The following is a 20,001-nucleotide window of genomic DNA, read 5'->3' on the forward strand; positions in this document are numbered from 1 at the left end:
ACCTGCCCAATTCCAGCCTTGCTGAATCAAGATCACCGATCCTCCACCAAATTTTATGGCTCTCCAGGTGTCCGTCTAACCATTAGATGACCAGGTGTTGGGCAAACTTCAGCCTGGCTCTCCTTTGGTTCTCATTGATGAAAGGCTTTTTTCTAGCTTTACATGACTTGAGTCCTGCCTCTAGGAGCCTGTTACGAACTGTTCTTGCAGTGCACTTCACCCCAGCTGCCATTTGCCATTCTTTTTGTAGCTCAATTGATGTCATTGTGCGGTTGCTGAGTGACATTCAAATAAGATGACGGTCGTCCCGGTCAGTGGAGAGTCGTTTTCACCCTCTACCGGTCTGTAGCTTTGTTGTCCCCAATTTCTGCTGCTTGACCTTGTTGTAATGGACTGCAGTCTTACAAATTTTAAGGATGGAGGCAACATAAAGCTCACTGTGTCCATCTGCTAGTAAAGCCAGAATTTAGCCCTTTTCCTCACTCAAGACTTTTCTTTTCAACTGATTTAGCATGGTTTAGCACTTGTTTTGCCATCCAGCTTGTCCTATTGCAAGAGGATTGTGAACACCACAGCAGGGTTTTTTTATACTTTCCTTCGTTAAATAAGATTTGGATCAGGTGATCACCTAATCAGAAGCACATTAAGGAGAATGAGGTGTACTCTGGTTGGAATTTAGCTGACACTGGAATGGAATGGCTGTCAGACATGTAGAGAAGCTGATTTTTGTAAAACTGTGCAGTGGTCTCTTAATTTTTGCCAAAGCTGTGTGTGTATGTATGTATATATGTGTATGTATGTATATATATGTATGTATGTGTGTATATATATATATATATATATATATATATATATATATATATATATATATATATATATATATATATATATATATCTATATATCTATATATATAATTGTCTAAGGGTTTTTCCGTCTGTCTGTCTGTCTGTCTGTCCTGGAAATCCCGCGTGTCAAGGCCGCCAGGCCTCGACCAATCAGCGACGGGCACAGCATGGCGACGATGATGTCATAATGGAAATCTCGCGTCTCTGATTGGCGGCCTCGACCAATCAGCGGCGGGCACAGTATCGACGTAGATGTCATAATGGTTGCCATGGCGACGATGATGTCATAAAGGTTGCCTCGACCAATCAGCGACGGGCACAGTCTGCCGCGAATCACATACTATGGGGACATGCATATTCTAGAATACCCGATGCTGTAGAATCGGGCCACAGTCTAGTATATATATATTCCATAAAGAGAAACCCAGGAATTGTCTTCATGAAGGCCAGAACACTACTTTTTTTTCATTATATATTGATGGCATTTTGCTGATGGTGGCCAACCTCCATAACATTTAGTGTAAACAGAGGGTGGAGTAGCTCTGTACATTTGGCCCTAAAGAGTTAAAACTTTAAAGGGAATCTGTCAGCACTTTTTTTCTACCTAATTTGAGAGTAACATAATGTAGGGGCAGAGACTGTTTCCACCGATGCCACTCACTGGTCTGCTTAGTGTGCTTTTTATAAAAATCATTATTTTATCAGCATGAAATTATCACTAGAAGAATACTTAGGTTATGTGCACACGTTGCGGTTTTTACTGCGGATCCGCAGCGTTTTTGACGCTGCGGATCCGCAGCGGTTTTCCATGTGGTGTACAGTACCATGTTAACCTATGGAAAATAAAAACCGCTGTGCACATGCTGCCGAAAAAAAACTTGCGGAAACGCAGCAGTTTATTTTCCGCAGCATGTCAATTCTTTGTGTGGAATCCGCAGCGATTTTACACCTGCTCCATATTAAAAAAAAAATGCAGGTGTAAAACCGCAGTAGAATCCGCACAAAAACCGTGGAAAATCCGCAGTAAATACGAGATAAATCCGCAGGTAAAACGCAGTGTTTTTGCCCTGCGGATTTATCAAAATCAGTGCGGAAAAATCCGCACACCAGTCCGCAGCGTGTGCACATAGCCTCAGGGTATGTGTCCACGTTCAGGATTGCATCAGGATTTGGTCAGGATTTTTCATCAGTATTTGTAAGCCAAAACCAGGAGTGGAACAAATAGAGGAAAAGTATAAGGGTATGTCTCCACGTTCAGGATTGCATCAGTCTTTGGTCAGGATTTTATGCAAGTAAAATCCTGACCAAAACTGCACCTGAGGTCACTGGCAGGTCACCTGTGGTGTACCTGCGTGTTTTGCTCATAGTAGCAACATGCTGCGTTTCGAAAAAACGCACAACGCATGCATTTTCGCGGCAAAAACGCAGCGTTTCCAGAACGTGGAAACATACCCTAACAGAAACATATGCACCACTTCTGTATTTATCACCCACTCCTGGTTTTGGCTTACAAATACTGATGAAAAATCCTGACCAAATCCTGATGCAATCCTGAACGTGGACACATACCCTTAGGGTATGTTTCCACGTTCAGGAAACGCTGCGTTTTTGACGCTGCGTTTTTCCGCAGCGTCAAAAACGCAGCGTCCAGATGTTACAGCATAGTGGATGGGATTTCATGAAATCCAGACTCCACTATGCGTTAAAAAACGCATGCGTTTTTGCCGCGAAAACGCATGCGTGGTGCGTTTTTTCGAAACGCAGCATGTTGCTACTATGAGCAAAACACGCAGGTACACCACAGGTGACCTGCCAGTGACCTCAGGTGCAGTTTTGGTCAGGATTTTACCTGCATAAAATCCTGACCAAAGCCTGAAGCAAAACTGAACGTGGAAACATACCCTTAGTCTGCTGCCAAGTAGTCCAACCCCGCCCCACCACTGATTGGCAACTTTCTGTGTACACTGTGCAGAGGCAGAAAGCTGCCATTCAGTGGTGTAGTGGGGGTTATACAGAATTTAGCATTCAGGGAACTAGTAGATTTGCATGAGAAAAATCATTGTTTTCTATAAAAACTGCGTTAAGCAGTCTAGTAAGTGACACATCGCTGGAATCAGGGTCTCTGCCCTACATTATGCTGCTCTTACATGGAATAGGAAAAACATGGCAACAGGTTCCCTTTAAAGATCCCTATGTTTTATCCTTATATTTAATTAATAAAGGTTGTCAGTTTTCTTTTTAATCCACCTTTTCCATGTATCTTAAAAACCAGAAGTGGCTCCAAAACTCTGAAGATTGAAGAATTAGGATGTGTTTAGACACCCATGTCAAATCATGAGCCAGTCATTTCCACACATTGCTAGCGGATGTTGTGATTTGCGTTAATCTGAACGGAGCCTTTGTAATCTCAAGAAATGGGAATTGTGACATTGCCAAATTGATCTTACAAAATGACGACATTTGTCGTTGTCACATAAGAAGGAAAAAAACAACTTGTTGCCCTTGTGTGATCCATTTATCCTTTGTAACCTTGTTACCTTGTTAGCTTGTGCTCGGTTGATGCACATGGGATTTGGGATTTAATCCATCATGTCTTTTTATTTATTTTTTTTGTTCAATCCATAAAAAAAATCTTTTATTTAGATTACGCGTCTGAGTTTGTAAAATGTTGTCAGTTTGTTGCTTCGTTTGAAATATATTACAAAACCAAATCTGAAATCCGCTGTTAACCATGTGAAAATCCGTTTAGATTTCCATTTACAAACCTCATAATTCAATCTGGGAAGTAGCGGAAGGAACAGGTCTGAATATGAAAATGTCATTTTAATGTTGAAATATTTCACAAGATGTTTTTCCCGCAAATTGATATTTTAGCCACTAGCGTCACAAAGTGCTATGGAATCACTCAGCTCCGTTTCATTGAAGAATTACTGCACATCATCGGTAAACTTTACAATCAATAGTCCGAGGACGGCTGCAAATAGAGCAGAAATATATTGCTTTGTTTGCTGTTTAACCGTGTGAAGTTTTTGGAACGTTGGAGAATTTATGTAGCTTTTATGGCAATCCGGACGTGGCTTATTTACGACTGTCTGCTGTGTGCGCCATTGCTGGTAGTACTGAAGCTCGCGTCATCTGACGACAGTCACCATCACAATGTGAAGAATATACCATGTTGTTGGCTGATAGTTGCAATATGATTAATTTGAGCAGAAGTGCAATTTAATAATGACTGGCATAATTCAATATGCTTTTTTTTTTTCCTCCTCTTTGTTGTACTAGCCGGATCCTGGACGTATACAGGTAAGAAGAAAACAATGCAAACAATCTTTGATAATTATCATTACATGGGTTTAGGCTTTAAAAAAAAAAAAGTTGACCTGAAAAGCTTTTATATACACAACAAAGGAAGCAAGATCTTGGCCTCCTGGAGTCGATCATCAGCGCTCCAATGTGAAAAAGGAGCAATCAGGTGCACGGCACATACTCAATAGGTCAGGGCCAGAATGCCAGAAGGGCCTCTCTGGTCATGGGCCGCCTTGTCTGTTGTTGTTGGCAGAATCGGTGTTCTCAAGACACCCATACACCGGGAGGTATCATTAGAAATATTGGTCTTGTAGTAAATCTGCTTTCCTCTATCCAGGGTAATGTCAGTAATATATCCTAGTAATATATATCTGGTGCTTGGGGACGGGGACAACATGGGCCTGTGTGATTTCAAATGGCAGGGCTGAATTTCAGTCCAAACGACTTGACAAAGGTCCGTGCATGTCTGAATCATGTTGCCTGCGAGCGCAGCGGATATTTCTTTTCTTCCTTTTTAATTTTTGTGTTGTTGTGTTCAACCATTTTTTTTTTTTATAGTACTGGTTCAATTAAGTAATTCTTTTAAGAAGATGTCAGTGCCGGCTATGGTGTGGACTGTTATCAGAGCTCCAGTGCTGCTATTTTGGTTGCAGCGGTCATGTCATTTTGACAGCTCACATCACTGCAGCAGCCAATAACTGAGATCATCTCCTCTGCTAAGGCTTCTTTCACACTTCCGTCGGCAGGCGGCCGTCAGAATGCATCGCTGCGACGTATTGACGGATGTCTTAAAAATAGTGGAAAACGGATGTAACGCATCCAGTATTTTGACGGATGCGTTGAATTAGGCGCTGCCTGAATTTGAATGTATAAAATTCTTCAGAGAGAGATAATATTTTCCCTGACTAGAAAATCCTTCCGCGCATGCTCAGAATAGAAAAACGGGATACGTCACTGGATTCCTGTTTTTGATGGTCAGCGATGGATCCTGCGTCCATGGGCTTCCATTATAGCCGGCGACTGGCAGCGCAGGGCTTGTCGCTGACCGATTTTCCAACGTGCAGAAAAAACGTTCCTCTGAACGTTTTCTCCGCCTGATGGACAGCAATTTTCCGACGGATCCAGTGCACAACAGATGAAACAGATGGCCATCCGTCGCTAATACAAGTCTATGGGAAAAAACAGGATCATGCAGAAAAATTTGCTGGATCATGTTTTTTCAAAAAATCGACGGATTTCGACAGGAGCTAAAAGACGGAAGTGTGAAAGAGGCCTTATGTAGACGGCATGAGCCGGCATTGCGCACTATCGACATGAGATCACAGTTACAGCCAAAGTAACAAGACTGCAGCATCAGTGTAGTGTGGCTGCTGGACCGGAGGAAGGGTGAGTACCTGCTCGGTTTTATGTTATGTAAACAAAGCATCTGGACTCCACTTGTCTTGAAGTGCATTACCCCTTTAATGGTTTGGGTTGTCCTCTTTTGTCAAAGTCCCAGGGACCCTTTTAAGAACAGATGGTCTAGCCTCAATATAGGCGGTCAATGGTTGACCAAAGGGGGTCTAGTTACTATTTACTTGAATGGGTCAAGCTGCAGTACCCGACACAGTAACTTGTAGGGATCTGCCACTGTAACTATGTACAAAATAACGGGGACTCTTTAACCCCTTCAAGACGCAGCCCTATTTCCTTTTTCGCTTCCCTCCTTCCCAGAGCCATAGCTTTTTTATTTTTCCGTCAATATGGCCATGTGAGAGCTTATTTTTTGCGGGACGAGTTGTACTTTTGAACGACATCATTGGTTTTATCATGTCTTGTACTAGAAAATGGGAAAAAAATTCCAAGTGTGGTGAAATTGCAAAAAAAAGTGCAATCCCACACTTGTTTTTTGTTTAGCTTTTTTGCTAGGTTCACTAAATGCTAAAACTGACCAGCCGATATGATTCTCCAGGTCATTACGAATTCTTAGACACCAAACATGTCTAGGTTACTTTTTATCTAAGTGGTGAAAAAAATTCCAAATTTTGCTAAAAAAAAAAAAAAATTGCGCCATTTTCTGATACCCGTAGCGTTTCCATTTTTCAGGATCTCGGGTCGGGTGGGGGCTTATTCTTTGCGTGACATTTTTAATGATACCACTTTTGTGCAGATACGTTCTTTTGACCGCCCGTTATTGCATTTTAATGCAATGTCACAGAGACCAAAAAAACATAATTCTGGTGTTTGGAATTTTTTTCTCGCTGCACCGTTGAGCGACCAGGTTAATACTTTTTTTAATTGATCGTTCGGGCGATTTTGAATGCGGCAATACCAAATATGTGTAGGTTTGATTTTTTTTTTGATTTTTTTTTTGAATAGGGCGATAGGGGGGTGATTTAAACTTTTATATTTTTATTTTTTTCATATTTTTTAAAACACTTTTTTTTACTTTTGCCATGCTTCAATAGCCTCCATAGGAGGCTAGAAACTGGCACAACTGGATCGGCTTTGCTACATAGGAGTGATCATTAGATCGCTCCTATGCAGCTGAATTACCGGCTTGCTATGAGCGCCGACCACAGGGTGGCGCTCACAGCAAGCCAGCATCAACAACCATAGAGGTCTCAAGGAGACCTCAGGTTGTCATGCCGACCCATCGCTGACCCCCGATCACATGACGGGGGTCAGGTATGCGCGCATTTCTCCCCCAATGGCCGGAAGCTGTAGTTAAATGCCGCGATCAGCGTTTGACAGCGGCATTTAACTAGTTAATAGCGGCGGGTGTACAAAACAGCTGGCATGTCCCGGCTTTGATGTGGGCTCAGCGCTGGAGCCCACATCAAAGGGGGAGACACGACATGCGCAGTACTAGTATGGCACATGTCGTGAAGGGGTTAATGTCCCAAAGGTCTTATCCCCCAGACACTAAGGGTATGTTTCCACGTTCAGTTTTGCTTCAGGCTTTGGTCAGGATTTTATGCAAGTAAAATCCTGACCAAAAATGCACCTGAGGTCACTGGCAGGTCACCTGCGGTGTTCCTGCGTGTTTTGCTCATTGTAGCAACATGCTGCGTTCTTAAAAAACACACCGCATGTGCGTTTTCGCGGGAAAAACGCATGCGTTTTTTTCCTGCACAGTGGAGACGGGATTTCATTAAATCCCCTCAACTATGCTGTAACATCTGGACGCTGCGTTTTTGACGCTGCGGCTCAGCGCTGCTTCAAAAACGCAGCGTTTCCTGAACGTGGACACATACCCTAATGGTCTATCCTAAGGATAGTCCTAAAGATCCCCTATAAAGTTTTTTTTTTTTTTTACATTTTTGCCAGACTTGTTCAAGTATAATCCGTGAAATTCCTGATATCAACTGGGCAATTCATTATTTTGTCTGTGTAACGAGACCCAAACATTTATAAAGCCCTTTACCTTAATTATTCTGTATCATTTTAATGGACAGCAGACAGCTGCCATCTGGAAATAATGCTTAACATTATATTTAAAGCCGAAATTCCATATTAAAGAACCCCCTTATGCCCAACATTTAGCACATCAGCCCAACAGCAAAAAAGGTCATTTATTTTTTTTTTTTTTATTTTTTTTTTTATTAAGGTTGTATGGTTTCATGTGAGGGTCCTGCTGATTTTCTCACATAGATTTCAGACTTATGAATGGCATATTTGACTACTTATACAGTCCTGTGGGACATGGGCGGACATACCACCTGTTCAACCTGTGCCGCTGCACCGGGGCCTGAATGCTCCGGGGGGCCCCTGCAGGGTGGTTAATAATGAGGGCAATCTGGCCAGTTTATCTGGCCCTGAGGCTCCGGGGATGCCCTGGCCAGATTACCATTATGTGTGGTGGGCAGGGAGCAATCCCTGCAGCTCCCCTGCCTGCAAGAGAAAATGGCGGCAGAGTGGAGCTGCAGGGACCGTCGTGCTTCCTGCCCACTCTTCCTGTCTCACACAGCAGAGGCTGAATGACGTAATCATTCAGCGCTGCTGCTGTGCGAGACAGGAAGCTGCCGGCGATGGTGCGGCTTCAGTATACTATGCGCAGAGGTGAGGTATATGTGTATGCAGAGAGGTGAATGGTGCTTTGTGCTGAGTGTAGGTGGAGGAGAGGACAATGATGGGGTGATGGGGAGAAGGCAATGATTGGGTTGACGGAGAGGGCAATGATGGGGTGATGGGGCAGAAGGCAATGATTGGGTTGATGGAGAGGGCAATGATGGGGTGGTGGGGGAGAAAGCAATGATGGGGTGGTGGAAAGGGCTATAATGAGGGTGGTGGGGGAAGAGGAAATGATGGAGATGGTGAATGGGCAATAATGGGGTGATGGGGAGAAAGCAAAGATGGAGGTAGTGAAGAGAGCAATCATGGGGTGGGGAGAGGGCAATAATAGAATGCGGGGGGAGGAGGACAATGAAGGGTGTGGGGGTTTGGGATGGGAGGAAGGGGGATTTATAATGGATTTAGGAACAGGGGGAGGTGGAGGAAGATGTTATTGTTATCGATTATTATGGTTAACACAGTCCCTTAAGGTACCGTCACACTAAACGATATCGCTAGCGATCCGTGACGTTGCAGCGTCCTCGCTAGCGATATCGTTTAGTTTGACACGCAGCAGCGATCAGGATCCTGCTGTGATGTCGCTGGTCGCTGAATAAAGTCCAGAACTTTATTTGGTCGTCCGATCGCCGTGTATCGTTGTGTTTGACACCAAAAGCAACGATACCAGCGATGTTTTACAATGGTAACAGGGTAAACATCGGGTTACTAAGCGCAGGGCCGCGCTTAGTAACCCGATGTTTACCCTGGTTACCAGCGTAAAAGTAAAAAAAACAAACAGTACATACTCACCTGCGCGTCCCCCAGCGTCTGCTTCCTGACACTTACTGAGATCCGGCCCTAAAGTGAAAGTGAAAGCACAGCGGTGACGTCACCGCTGTGCTGTTAGGGCCGGAGCTCAGTCAGTGTCAGGAAGCAGACGCTGGGGGACGCGCAGGTGAGCATGTACTGTTTGTTTTTTTTACTTTTACGCTGGTAACCAGGGTAAACATCGGGTTACTAAGCGCGGCTCTGCGCTTAGCAACCCGATGTTTATCCTGGTTACCCGGGGACCTCGGCATCGTTGGTCGCTGGAGAGCGGTCTGTGTGACAGCTCTCCAGCGATCAAACAGCGACGCTGCAGCGATCGGCATCGTTGTCGCTATCGCTGCAGCGTCGCTTAATGTGACGGTACCTTTAGTATAACTTGTACTCACTTATTACATATAGCACAGTCCCTTAGTATATAGTGTACTCACTTATGTATAGCTCAGTCCCTTAGTGTATACTGTATTCACTTATTAAGTATAACACCATCCTTAGTTACATAGTTTCCTCTTTTGTTATGTATAACACCATCCCTTATTACGTACCGTCCTCTCTAGTTATGTATGATGCCCTCCCTTATTATATAGCTTCCTCTGCTGTTATTTACAGTGCTGTCTCTTACATAGTGTATTCTTGTTATTTTTGTTATTCACAGCACCCTCTTTTATTATATAGTCCCCTCTCTTGTTAAATATAAAATGACTACTGATGGAGGAGCCGGTGACCAGACGACCAGTCCATCAGCTCCTCCTTTAGAAAAGAAACTTTCCCATGCTGCATCAGCCATCATTGCATTATGCAGCTAACAAGACAGGACGGTATGTAATAAAAAACAGGGCTCTATAAAATCCAATATGTAAGGGACGGTGCTGTACATAACAAGAGATGGCACTGTATAGTAAGGGACGGCAATATACATAATAAAGAAGACTATGTGATATATAGATGAGGAAAAGCTCCAGCTCCTTAAAATCTTGAAATTCTTTATTGGTGCATATAAATATAGCGTGATTGAAATCCTTGCTCAAAGGTGGATGCAGTCATGAGGATAGACAACGCGTTTCGATCTATAAATTCATCAAAAATAACTCAGAAGCAAATGGCCATAAAAATTTCAACATTTAATTAGAATATTTAAAAGACAATAATTCATAAACCTATTCTATGATAAATACAAAAAATGGAGGGAAAATGACTATACAGTAACCGCTAAAAAACACCCACAGTTTTAAGAGTATTATGCTCATTGATAAATATAGTACATGCTTTTATCCCCAAAACAGTTTGCACATGTCTGTAAAGATCTAGATAATATTTTGTAAGGATAGTCTAATGTGAAATGAAGGCCCTGCTTCCCTATTTTAAGTATGTGCACCTCGTGTGCATGATGGGAGCTAGGAACCCAATTAATTATCCACCTGAACTATAGATATGCTATGCTAGTGGATGAATCCATTAAAGCAGCATGGAAGGGAAAGCATAAGGTGCCATTACCTGTGCGGGTGTCAGCGGCTGACCCGGACGCGCGTTTCGCTTGTGGCTTCGTCTGCCTTCCCGCATGTACTATATTTATCAATGAGCATAATACTCTTAAAACTGTGGGTGTTTTTTAGCGGTTACTGTATAGTCATTTTCCCTCCATTTTTTGTATTTATCATAGAATAGGTTTATGAATTATTGTCTTTTAAATATTCTAATTAAATGTTGAAATTTTTATGGCCATTTGCTTCTGAGTTATTTTTGATGAATTTATGGCTTCTTTGAAGCATGCCATGTCACTAGGCAGATATCTAAATGTTTGATGTATAGGCGTTTCGATCTATGCGATCTTAGGCTATGTGCACACGTAGGAAATGTGGTGCAGAATTTTCTGCACTAAATCTGCATCTGCAGATTTGATGCAGTTTCTGTGCAGTTTCTATGCAGTTTTTATGCAGTTTCTATGCAGTTTCTGCGCAGATTCTATGCAGTTTCTGTGCAGTTTCTATGCAGATTCTATGCAGTTTCTGCGCAGATTCTATGCAGATTCTATGCAGTTTCTGCGCAGATTCTATGCAGTTTCTGTGCAGTTTCTGTGCAGTTTCTGTGCAGTACAATGTAAATCAATGGGAAAAAAAAAAAGCTGTGCACATGGTGCAGAAAAATCTGCAGCAGAAACGCTGCAGAACTGCACAAAAGAAGCGACGTGCACTTCTTTGAAATCTGCAGCGTTTCTGCGCAGATTTTTCTGCACCATGTGCACAGCTTTTTTTTTTTCCCATTGATTTACATTGTACTGTAAATCACAGTGCAGTTCTGCACCAATTCTGCACTAAATCTGCATCGTGTGCACATACCCTTAATCATGTCTGTCGGTGAGCTGGCTGTGGCTTTTAGGCTATGTGCACACGTTCAGGAATTGAAGCAGAAAATTCCTGCGAAAATCCGGACATTTCTGCCAGATATCCGCATGAAAACCGCATGCGTTTTCGACGCGTTTTCGACGCGTTTTTGGTGCGTTTTTTATGCGTTTTTTTCTAGCGTTTTTTAAGCGTTTTTTAAGCGTTTTTAATAACAAATAAAGTTGGTTAAAAAAAATAGGAAAAAAAGACACTCTCATAGGTCATTTCCTGTTCCATCCCCTCTTCTCCATTTTGCTTTTTTGCTGCTAACATGCCGCACGTTCAGCCCCATTGGCGTCTTTCGCCACAACAAAACCATCTTTTGTTGCTGACGGCACTGCTTTTGCTGCACCACCATACTGAGCAGGTAATATAATGTCATTAGATGTGCACACTATGCGGACTATGCTGTGGATTTGTAGTGTTTCTGTTGCTGCGGATAGGCTACTTCCCACTTCCGTAACGCTCCCTCGCAATCTGTCGTTTTGGGATAAAACGGATCCTGCATATGTGCTTGCAGGATTTTATTTTCCCATACACTTGCAATGGTTTTCGACGTTTTGCCGCACGTTGCATCCATTGTGCGATGTATGTGTCTTTTTTGGGCAGACCGTCGACACGTAAAATCCTTACCTATATGTTTTTCTTGGTGCATCGCATCCACCATTTTTGACTGCTCATGTGCGGCAGAAAAAACACCCTCTCCCCCCCAGACTGCAGAATGGGCAGCGGATGTGTAGAAAAAATGCATCTGCTGCCCACGTCATGCAGTTATTTCACAACGTCCATGGATATGTTGCCGCCAGTGTATTGCGACGGAACAGTACTGATGAAAGTGAAAGTAGCCTTAGCAGCGATTGTCTATGCGTTGTACAGTACCATATATATATATATAATTGTCTATTTTTCCGTATGTCTTTCTGTCTGTCTTTCTGTCTGTCCTTGAAATCCCGCGTCCCTGATTGTTCGATGCCGCCAGCATCGGGCACAGTACCGACTTTGAAATACCGCGTCTGTGATTGGTTGAGGCCGCCAGGCCAATCAGCAACGGGCACATCGACGTTGATGTCCTAATGGTTGCCATGGCGATGATGATGTCATAAAGGTTGCCTCGATCAAACGGCAACGGACACAGTATGCCGCGAATTCTTGAATCATCATTGTCCATATACTACTGGGACATGCATATTCTAGAATACCCGATGCGTGAGAATCGTGCCACAATTCAGTGTAAATAATAAATACTATATTCTCCCATAGGAGCAATCTCGGAGAAGGAATAGAAGACGTCCAAAACGGATGTGGGTTCATCCCATTATTAATGAGCGGGAGGAAAAGGGACACTTCCATGTCCTTTACCAAGATTTAAGGAGGTAAGATATAGGTAGGAATGATATATTGTCTTCTGTGTTCACCTTTTTTTTTTTTTGGATGTTATAAACTTTTGTGTTATATATCTGTGGTTTGAGATTTTTTTTTTTGTTTTTACCTTTAGTTTTCCTGAAAAATTTATCCAGTTTTGCCGGCTTACGATTCAAGCATTTGATCGCCTTCTTATAATTCTGGCTCCACAACTCAGCTACGAAGACACATGTATGCGAAGATCAATCTCTGCTGAGGAAAGGCTGCTCATCACCTTGCGGTAAGGCCCTTTTTTAAAAAAAAAAAAAAAAATCCACACATTGGCCCCATAGTTAATGCTGCAACAGTGCCCCCATAATGCTGCTATTACGTCCCAATGCTGCCAGTGCCTCCATAATGCAGCCACTGCGCCACAATGCTGTTAGTGCCCCTATAATGCTGCCACAGTGCCGCCATAATGCTGCCAGTGCCCCTATAATGCTGCCACAGTGCCGCCATAATGCTGACAGTGCGCCACAATGCTGCCAGTGCCCCCATAATGCTGCAATTATGTCCCAATGCTGCCAGTGCCCCCATATTTCTGCCACTGCGCCACAATGTTTACAGATCTAGTGCCCCTGAATCGTACTATTTAAGTTGTCATGCATATTTTCATAATTATTAAAAATATTCTAATTTTTTCACATTTTTTTCCAGGTTTTTGGCCACAGGAGAGAGCTACACATCCCTGCACCTCCAATTTAGGGTTGGCAAATCCACCATCTCTCAAATTGTGAGGTGCACATGTGCCGTCATCTGGCAGAAGTTGCAGCCCATCGTGATGCCTTGCCCAACCGAAGAGACTTGGCTGCAGGTAGCAGCAGGCTTTCAGTCTGTGGCCAATTTCCCCAACTGCGTAGGTGCTGTCGATGGCAAACATGTGAGAGTGCTGAAGCCACCAAAATCAGGATCACGCTTCTTTAATTATAAGAAGTATTTTTCTGTGGTCCTGATGGCGGTGGCTGATGCCCATTACAAGTTTGTTGCCATCGACGTTGGTGCTTATGGCAGTTCTGGGGACTCTCGGGTGCTGCAATCATCACAGATTGGACTTCAAATTCTTCGAGATGGCGGAACGCTCCCAGCCCCAAGACCTTTGCCCGGTTCCACACATCCTTTACCCTTTGTGATGGTATCGGATGAGGCATTTCCCTTAAAAACTAACCTGCTGCGCCCATACCCACGAAGGACACTGGATGACCGGCGGAGGATTTTCAACTATCGGCTGAGCCGTGCACGAAAATATGTGGAATGCACCTTTGGGATCATGTGTAGTCAGTGGAGGATCTTTCACACTGCCATCCAGCTAGATACGGAGACCGTTGACACTGTGATCAAGGCATGCTGTGTTCTCCACAACTACGTTCGGGACTACAGCACAGAGGTAGTTGAGGAGACGCAGCCGTCTGAATTAATTGCAGTGGACAACTTGGGTCAAGGCAGGCAATCCATCTCGGGTGTGCGTGTGCGAGAAACCTTCACTGACTACTTCATGAGTCCTGAAGGTGCCGTGCACTGGCAATACTCCTGTGCCGGTGTTGAGCAGCCTGAACAGCAGAGAAGATCCGACGCCTAACCCCCATCAAGATGTCAGCCTGTACAGAAGAGCAGATCGGATGGCTAACCCAAAAGCAATCAAGGCCCTTGTGTTCTTCATCAGTACAGCCGAGCAGATTGGATGTCTAACCCCATGCATTCAATGTCCTTTTGTTCTTTATCATTTAAAAAAATTTTTAGGAATTAATAAATAAGAATTTTGTTTGAAAAATCAAACCTTGTGTCTGCAACTTACTCTTTAGTCACTGACAGTTATTATCCCATTACTCACAGTTCATAATCTGCAAATTGAAATAAACTTTTTATAGAATAAGAAATTAACAGACATTTATGCAAATACAAATTTATTTTTTATGCATAAATAACACTGTGTACTACACATAAAAACAAAACGTCTTAAAATGACGTAGGTATTATAACACAAGGACAAACATTGTCCAGAACAGTCCATCTAGAATGGACGCTATAAAAACCTGTCAACAGGACAAAAGTGCATCAACAATTGATTTGTGAACAACCTGTCAACAGGACAGGGGGGTTTAGGAACTAAATAATCAAAATTGCTGGTACTCTGGCTCGTAACCATACCCCGGAAACATATCTTGCGACAAAATACTCGTGTTTTGGGAAAGATTATGCCCAGAACTTTGACGAGTTGGACAGTGGCTTGAATTATAGGCTTCAGCAGCGTCGGGCCTGTGTGCTGCATGGAAAAACCGTTGAGTAGCAGCTGCTGGTGGTGGTGGTGGCGGCCCACTTGGGATAGTAAATGCTTTCAAAATTCCCACAACTACATCTTGTGGAGGGGGGATTGGTGATGGGACAGCAGCACACATTAGAAGTGCATTAACTGCTGTCATGCACAGGCTCTGCCTGTCCCATGTCATGGACCTAAGGCGGCTAGCTACCACAGATCCAAATTTATCCATGTCATCTTGTGGAGATGAATGGTCTATTATATTTAGGGTTCGACTTGTGAGTGCTTCAATGGCACTAGCCGAACCATTATTTTTTTTCCCCTTCTTGGGTGCTGCCCTACCCATTGGCACAGGACGGGCAGAACCAGACCCCAACCCAGTGGGCCTTGAACCCCCAACAAAGGAGCTGGATGCAGCGGAAGAGGCAGCAACAACAGCGGAAGACAACACCGCCGCATCCGCCGAAGAGGGCGAAGTTGACACAGTACAGGTGGGGGACATAACTGCAGCATGCATGGAGGATGACTGCCTAGCCAAGGGTGGATTCGGTGAGGAGCAAATAGGATAGTCCTCCTCTCCATCACCCAGCTCCAGGCTGTTGTCTTCCTGTACCGGTGGGGTTTCGGCTCTTACATTGCCTTCAGTTCTGTACAAGGAATAAAAAAAGACTTTGTCAATACAGGAGTACTGTGAAACGTGGAAAATTCCAATAGTTATATATATATATATATATATATATATATATATATATATATAACTTACCGCCGCAAATTTCTGCTTGTTAAAATGAATTGCAGCTGGTCTGCAAACGGCACCTTCTTTTTTGATGGCGAGCTGCCACTTTCTACCTTCTGGGCCTTCATAAATCTGTCGGTCACAGATCGCCAACGTTTTCTCACACCTTCCACTGAAATTGAACCATTGAAAAAAATTAGTAAGGAAATAGATGGTGGCCCAGTTCTAACGCATCGTCTACTACAGAATATGCCTGAACACGTAGTATATTGCACAGGACAAGTACTATATTGCCCAGCCACGTATGTCCACAAGTTTCACCAATCCCAAGTGGCACTGGACAGAGGGGATTTATGATCAGGTTGTGCAGTGATTTTGCAGAGACCGCTGACACGACAGGTACTGCTGCATCGAACTTGCCGCTTGCACTGTCAAGGACAGGGCGGGAGGTCGGAGGGTGAGAATAACGTTTTTTCCATTATTTTTTACTTTTCTTTGTACTATTGATGCTGCATACGCAGAATCTATAGTAAAAACATTGTCAAACAGGGTTAGGTGCATAACCAGAGTGCGTAACACCTCGCTTTGTTAACGATGTCATTAACCCTGTGTGAGGCATGACTAGAGGGGAGTATGGAACGGGCACTGACTGCGGTGAGGAAAGAGCGGCCATATTGATGCCAGTCTGAGCCCGTCGCACATTGGTTGTGGCAATGTTTGTGTGCTTTTTGCCACAACAAAACAGCCACTTGGATTACATGAAAGACAAAAGCCACAAACAATGAATATCCGTGACAGACAGATGGACAGACAGAAAGAGGGAAGTGACACAAATAGACAATTATATAGTACATACGTAATAAGAATAACACAAATTTAACATACTTACAAATAAGTTTTTGACCCGCTATTGGTAGCTGAGGCCACTGCGGATAAATTTCTGTTACGATGGCTGGCCAGGCATCACGTTTAGAAGCGGAGGCTTTGTACTCCTCACTCGCACGGTCCCAGACCGCAGGGTGTTTTTCTACCTACAATTTTGATAGATAACCAGTCACTACATTTGATAAAATTATTATTTTGATAAGAAATATAAAAAAATCTGTACACTACATGGTGCCACGATTCTAACGCAGCAGTTATTATACATATGTATTTCTGGATATAGTAGCCACATACTATGTAGCACAGTCCACGACATTTTGTAGAATACCCGATGTGTGAATACAGGCCACGCAGTACATAACAGTGTACACGCAGTAAATGCCGGCGTCACACTCGGCATAAGACAATACGGTCCGTATCGGTGACAATTCCCCAAAATATTGGTCCATATCTCCTCCGTAGGCAGGGTGTGTCAGCGTATTTAGCGCATGGCATCCTCCATATGCCATCCGTATGGCATCCGTATGCCTAGATTTTCTCACAGGCTTGCAAAACTAACATACGGACATACAATGGATCCATGTGCTCCAAAAATAATAAAAACATACACACTCACTCTCTCTCTCTATCTATCTATATATATATATATATATATATATATATATATATATATATATATATGTTTGTGAGACACATATATATATATATTTCATACAGCGGTAGTTAGCTTAAAAGCCGGTAATTCAATTCCCGACTTTTGCTATCTCCCTCCTAAACCCGACATGATATGTGACATGGTTACATACAGTAAACCATCTCATATCCCCATTTTTGGGCATATTTCACAATAATATTGTTAGTAGTGTGTATGTGCAATATTTGTGCTGTCTATCTACTAAATGAAAGGGGTTAATGGGGGAAAAAAATGGCGTGGGCTCCCGCGCAATTTTCTCCGCCAGAGTAGTAAAGCCAGTGACCGAGGGTAGATATTAATAGCCAGGAGAGGGTCCATGGTTATTGGCCCCCCCGTGGCTAAAAACATCTGCCCCCAGCCACCCCAGAAAAGGCACATCTGGAAGATGCGCCTATTCTGGCACTTGGCCACTCTCTTCCCACTCCCTGTAGCGGTGGGCTATGGGGTAATGAAGGGTTAATGCCACCTTGCTATTGTAAGGTGACATTAAGCCTGGTTAATAATGGAGAGGCGTCAATAAGACGCCTATCCATTATTAATCCAATTTTAGCAAAGGGTTAAAAAATACACACACACATTATGTAAAATTATTTTAATGAAATAAAAACAAAGGTTGTTGTAATAATTTATTGAACCCTCAATCCATCTGAAGACCCTCGCCCTATGACAAAGAAAAATAATAAACCACCAATATCCTTACCCTCCGCAGCTCTGTTACGTCCAACGATGTAAATCCATCTGAAGGGGTTAAAATATTTTGCAGCCACGAGCTTTGCTAATGCAGTTATGCTCATGGCTGCAAAAACCCCGGAGAATGTAGGTAAAGTTGGTCAATGACCTATATTTACCTGCATTTGTGGTGAGTCGCCCTCTGCTGGCTGTTTCTAGATTGTGGGAACTTTCCTAGAAAGCTCCCAGGCTTGAGTTCATATGAGGACAACCAGCAGAGGGCGCCCTCTTATGAACTCGAGCCTGTGAGTTTTTTTGGCAAAGTTCCCACGATCTAGAAACAGCCAGCAGAGGGCGACTCACCACAAATGCAGGTAAATATAGGTCATTGACCAACTTTACCTACACTCTCCGTGTTTTTTGCAGCCATGAGCATCACTGCATTAGCAAAGCTCGTGGCTGCAAAATATTTTAACCCCTTCAGATGGATTTACATCGTTGGACGTAACAGATCTGCGGAGGGTAAGGATATTGTTGGTTTATTATTTTTCTTTGTCATAGGGCGAGGGTCTTCAGATGGATTGAGGGTTCAATAAATTATTACAACAACCTTTGTTTTTATTTCATTAAAATAATTTTACATAATGTGTGTGTGTATTTTTTAACCCTTTGCTAAAATTGGATTAATAATGGATAGGCGTCTTATTGACGCCTCTCCATTATTAACCAGGCTTAATGTCACCTTACAATAGCAAGGTGGCATTAACCCTTCATTACCCCATATCCCACCGCTACAGGGAGTGGGAAGAGAGTGGCCAAGTGCCAGAATAGGCGCATCTTCCAGATGTGCCTTTTCTGGGGTGGCTGGGGGCAGATGTTTTTAAGCCACGGGGGGGCCAATAACCATGGACCCTCTCCTGGCTATTAATATCTACCCTCGGTCACTGGCTTTACCGCTCTGGCGGAGAAAATTGCGCGGGAGCCCACGCCATTTTTTTCTGCCATTTAACCCTTAATTTGCCTTTAACCCTTAAAATTTAATAGCTACAGGCAATTAAAGGGTTAATGGGGGAAAAAAATGGCGTGGGCTCCCGCGCAATTTTCTCCGCCAGAGTAGTAAAGCCAGTGACCGAGGGCAGATATTAATAGCCAGGAGAGGGTCCATGGTTATTGGCCCCCCCGTGGCTACAAACATCTGCCCCCAGCCACCCCAGAAAAGGCACATCTGGAAGATGCGCCTATTCTGGCACTTGGCCACTCTCTTCCCACTCCCTGTAGCGGTGGGATATGGGGTAATGAAGGGTTAATGCCACCTTGCTATTGTAAGGTGACATTAAGCCAGATTAATAATGGAGAGGCGTCAATTATGACACCTATCCATTATTAATCCAATACTAGTAAAGGGTTAAAAAAAAACACACAGTCTGGAAAAAGTATTTTAATTAAATGATCACAACAGGTTTTTCACAATGTTTTTATTTGACGGCAAGTAACTGTTCTGGCTCCGGTGAGCCGGTGAGTCCGCGCAGCCGCAGTGAACACTGAACGAGCTGCCTTCGGGAGAACTCAGTATACAATGAACGAGATCGCTTTACGATCCCGTTCATTGTATCGGCGGCCGCGGTTTAGAGCAGCCGCATGTTATGTGGCTGCTCTAAACTGTAGATCATCGTGGGACACTCGTTTATTTGGATGCTGCGGAGGGTAGGTATATGTTGTGGTTTGTTTTTTTACTATTTTTTCTGACGAGGGATTCGTGGAATTGGGCGTATAGGTGAGTATGGGTTTTTTATTTTTTTATTTATTTGAGGTGGCGATCGGCGGGGACAGGTATGTATATTTTATTTTCACAGGTAACCACTGGCCACCAATGAATGTTTATAGGGGTGGGGTGGGGGGGTTAATACAGGCCACTGGCCACCAATGAATGTTTATAGGGGTGGGGTGGGGGGGGTTAATACGGGCCACTGGC

The 20,001-nt window shown here is 43.5% G+C and overlaps 1 protein-coding gene and 1 long non-coding RNA gene across 5 annotated transcripts in view; one reads left to right on the plus strand and one right to left on the minus strand.

The window, feature by feature from the left end:
- Window positions 1-20,001, plus strand: part of MAST4 (microtubule associated serine/threonine kinase family member 4) — a 611,899-nt gene that overhangs the window by 315,878 nt on the left and 276,020 nt on the right. Inside the window, exon 2 of one of the 4 annotated variants that reach the window (XM_077286483.1) lies at window positions 4,129-4,149. The exons of the other annotated variants lie outside the window; for them this stretch is intronic. Within the exon in view, the coding sequence (XP_077142598.1) occupies window positions 4,129-4,149 (21 nt within the window). The remainder of the gene's footprint in view (window positions 1-4,128; window positions 4,150-20,001) is intronic. 4 annotated transcript variants of the gene reach the window in all.
- LOC143806298 (uncharacterized) lies at window positions 14,832-16,807 on the minus strand. The gene is made up of 3 exons (XR_013221430.1): window positions 16,671-16,807; window positions 15,809-15,953; window positions 14,832-15,692 (listed from the first exon to the last, which is right to left on the minus strand). It is a non-coding gene; the product is annotated as an uncharacterized LOC143806298 (long non-coding RNA).

This window comes from Ranitomeya variabilis, chromosome 1 (assembly GCF_051348905.1).
Source record: "Ranitomeya variabilis isolate aRanVar5 chromosome 1, aRanVar5.hap1, whole genome shotgun sequence".
Classification (NCBI taxonomy): Eukaryota; Metazoa; Chordata; class Amphibia; order Anura; family Dendrobatidae; genus Ranitomeya; species Ranitomeya variabilis.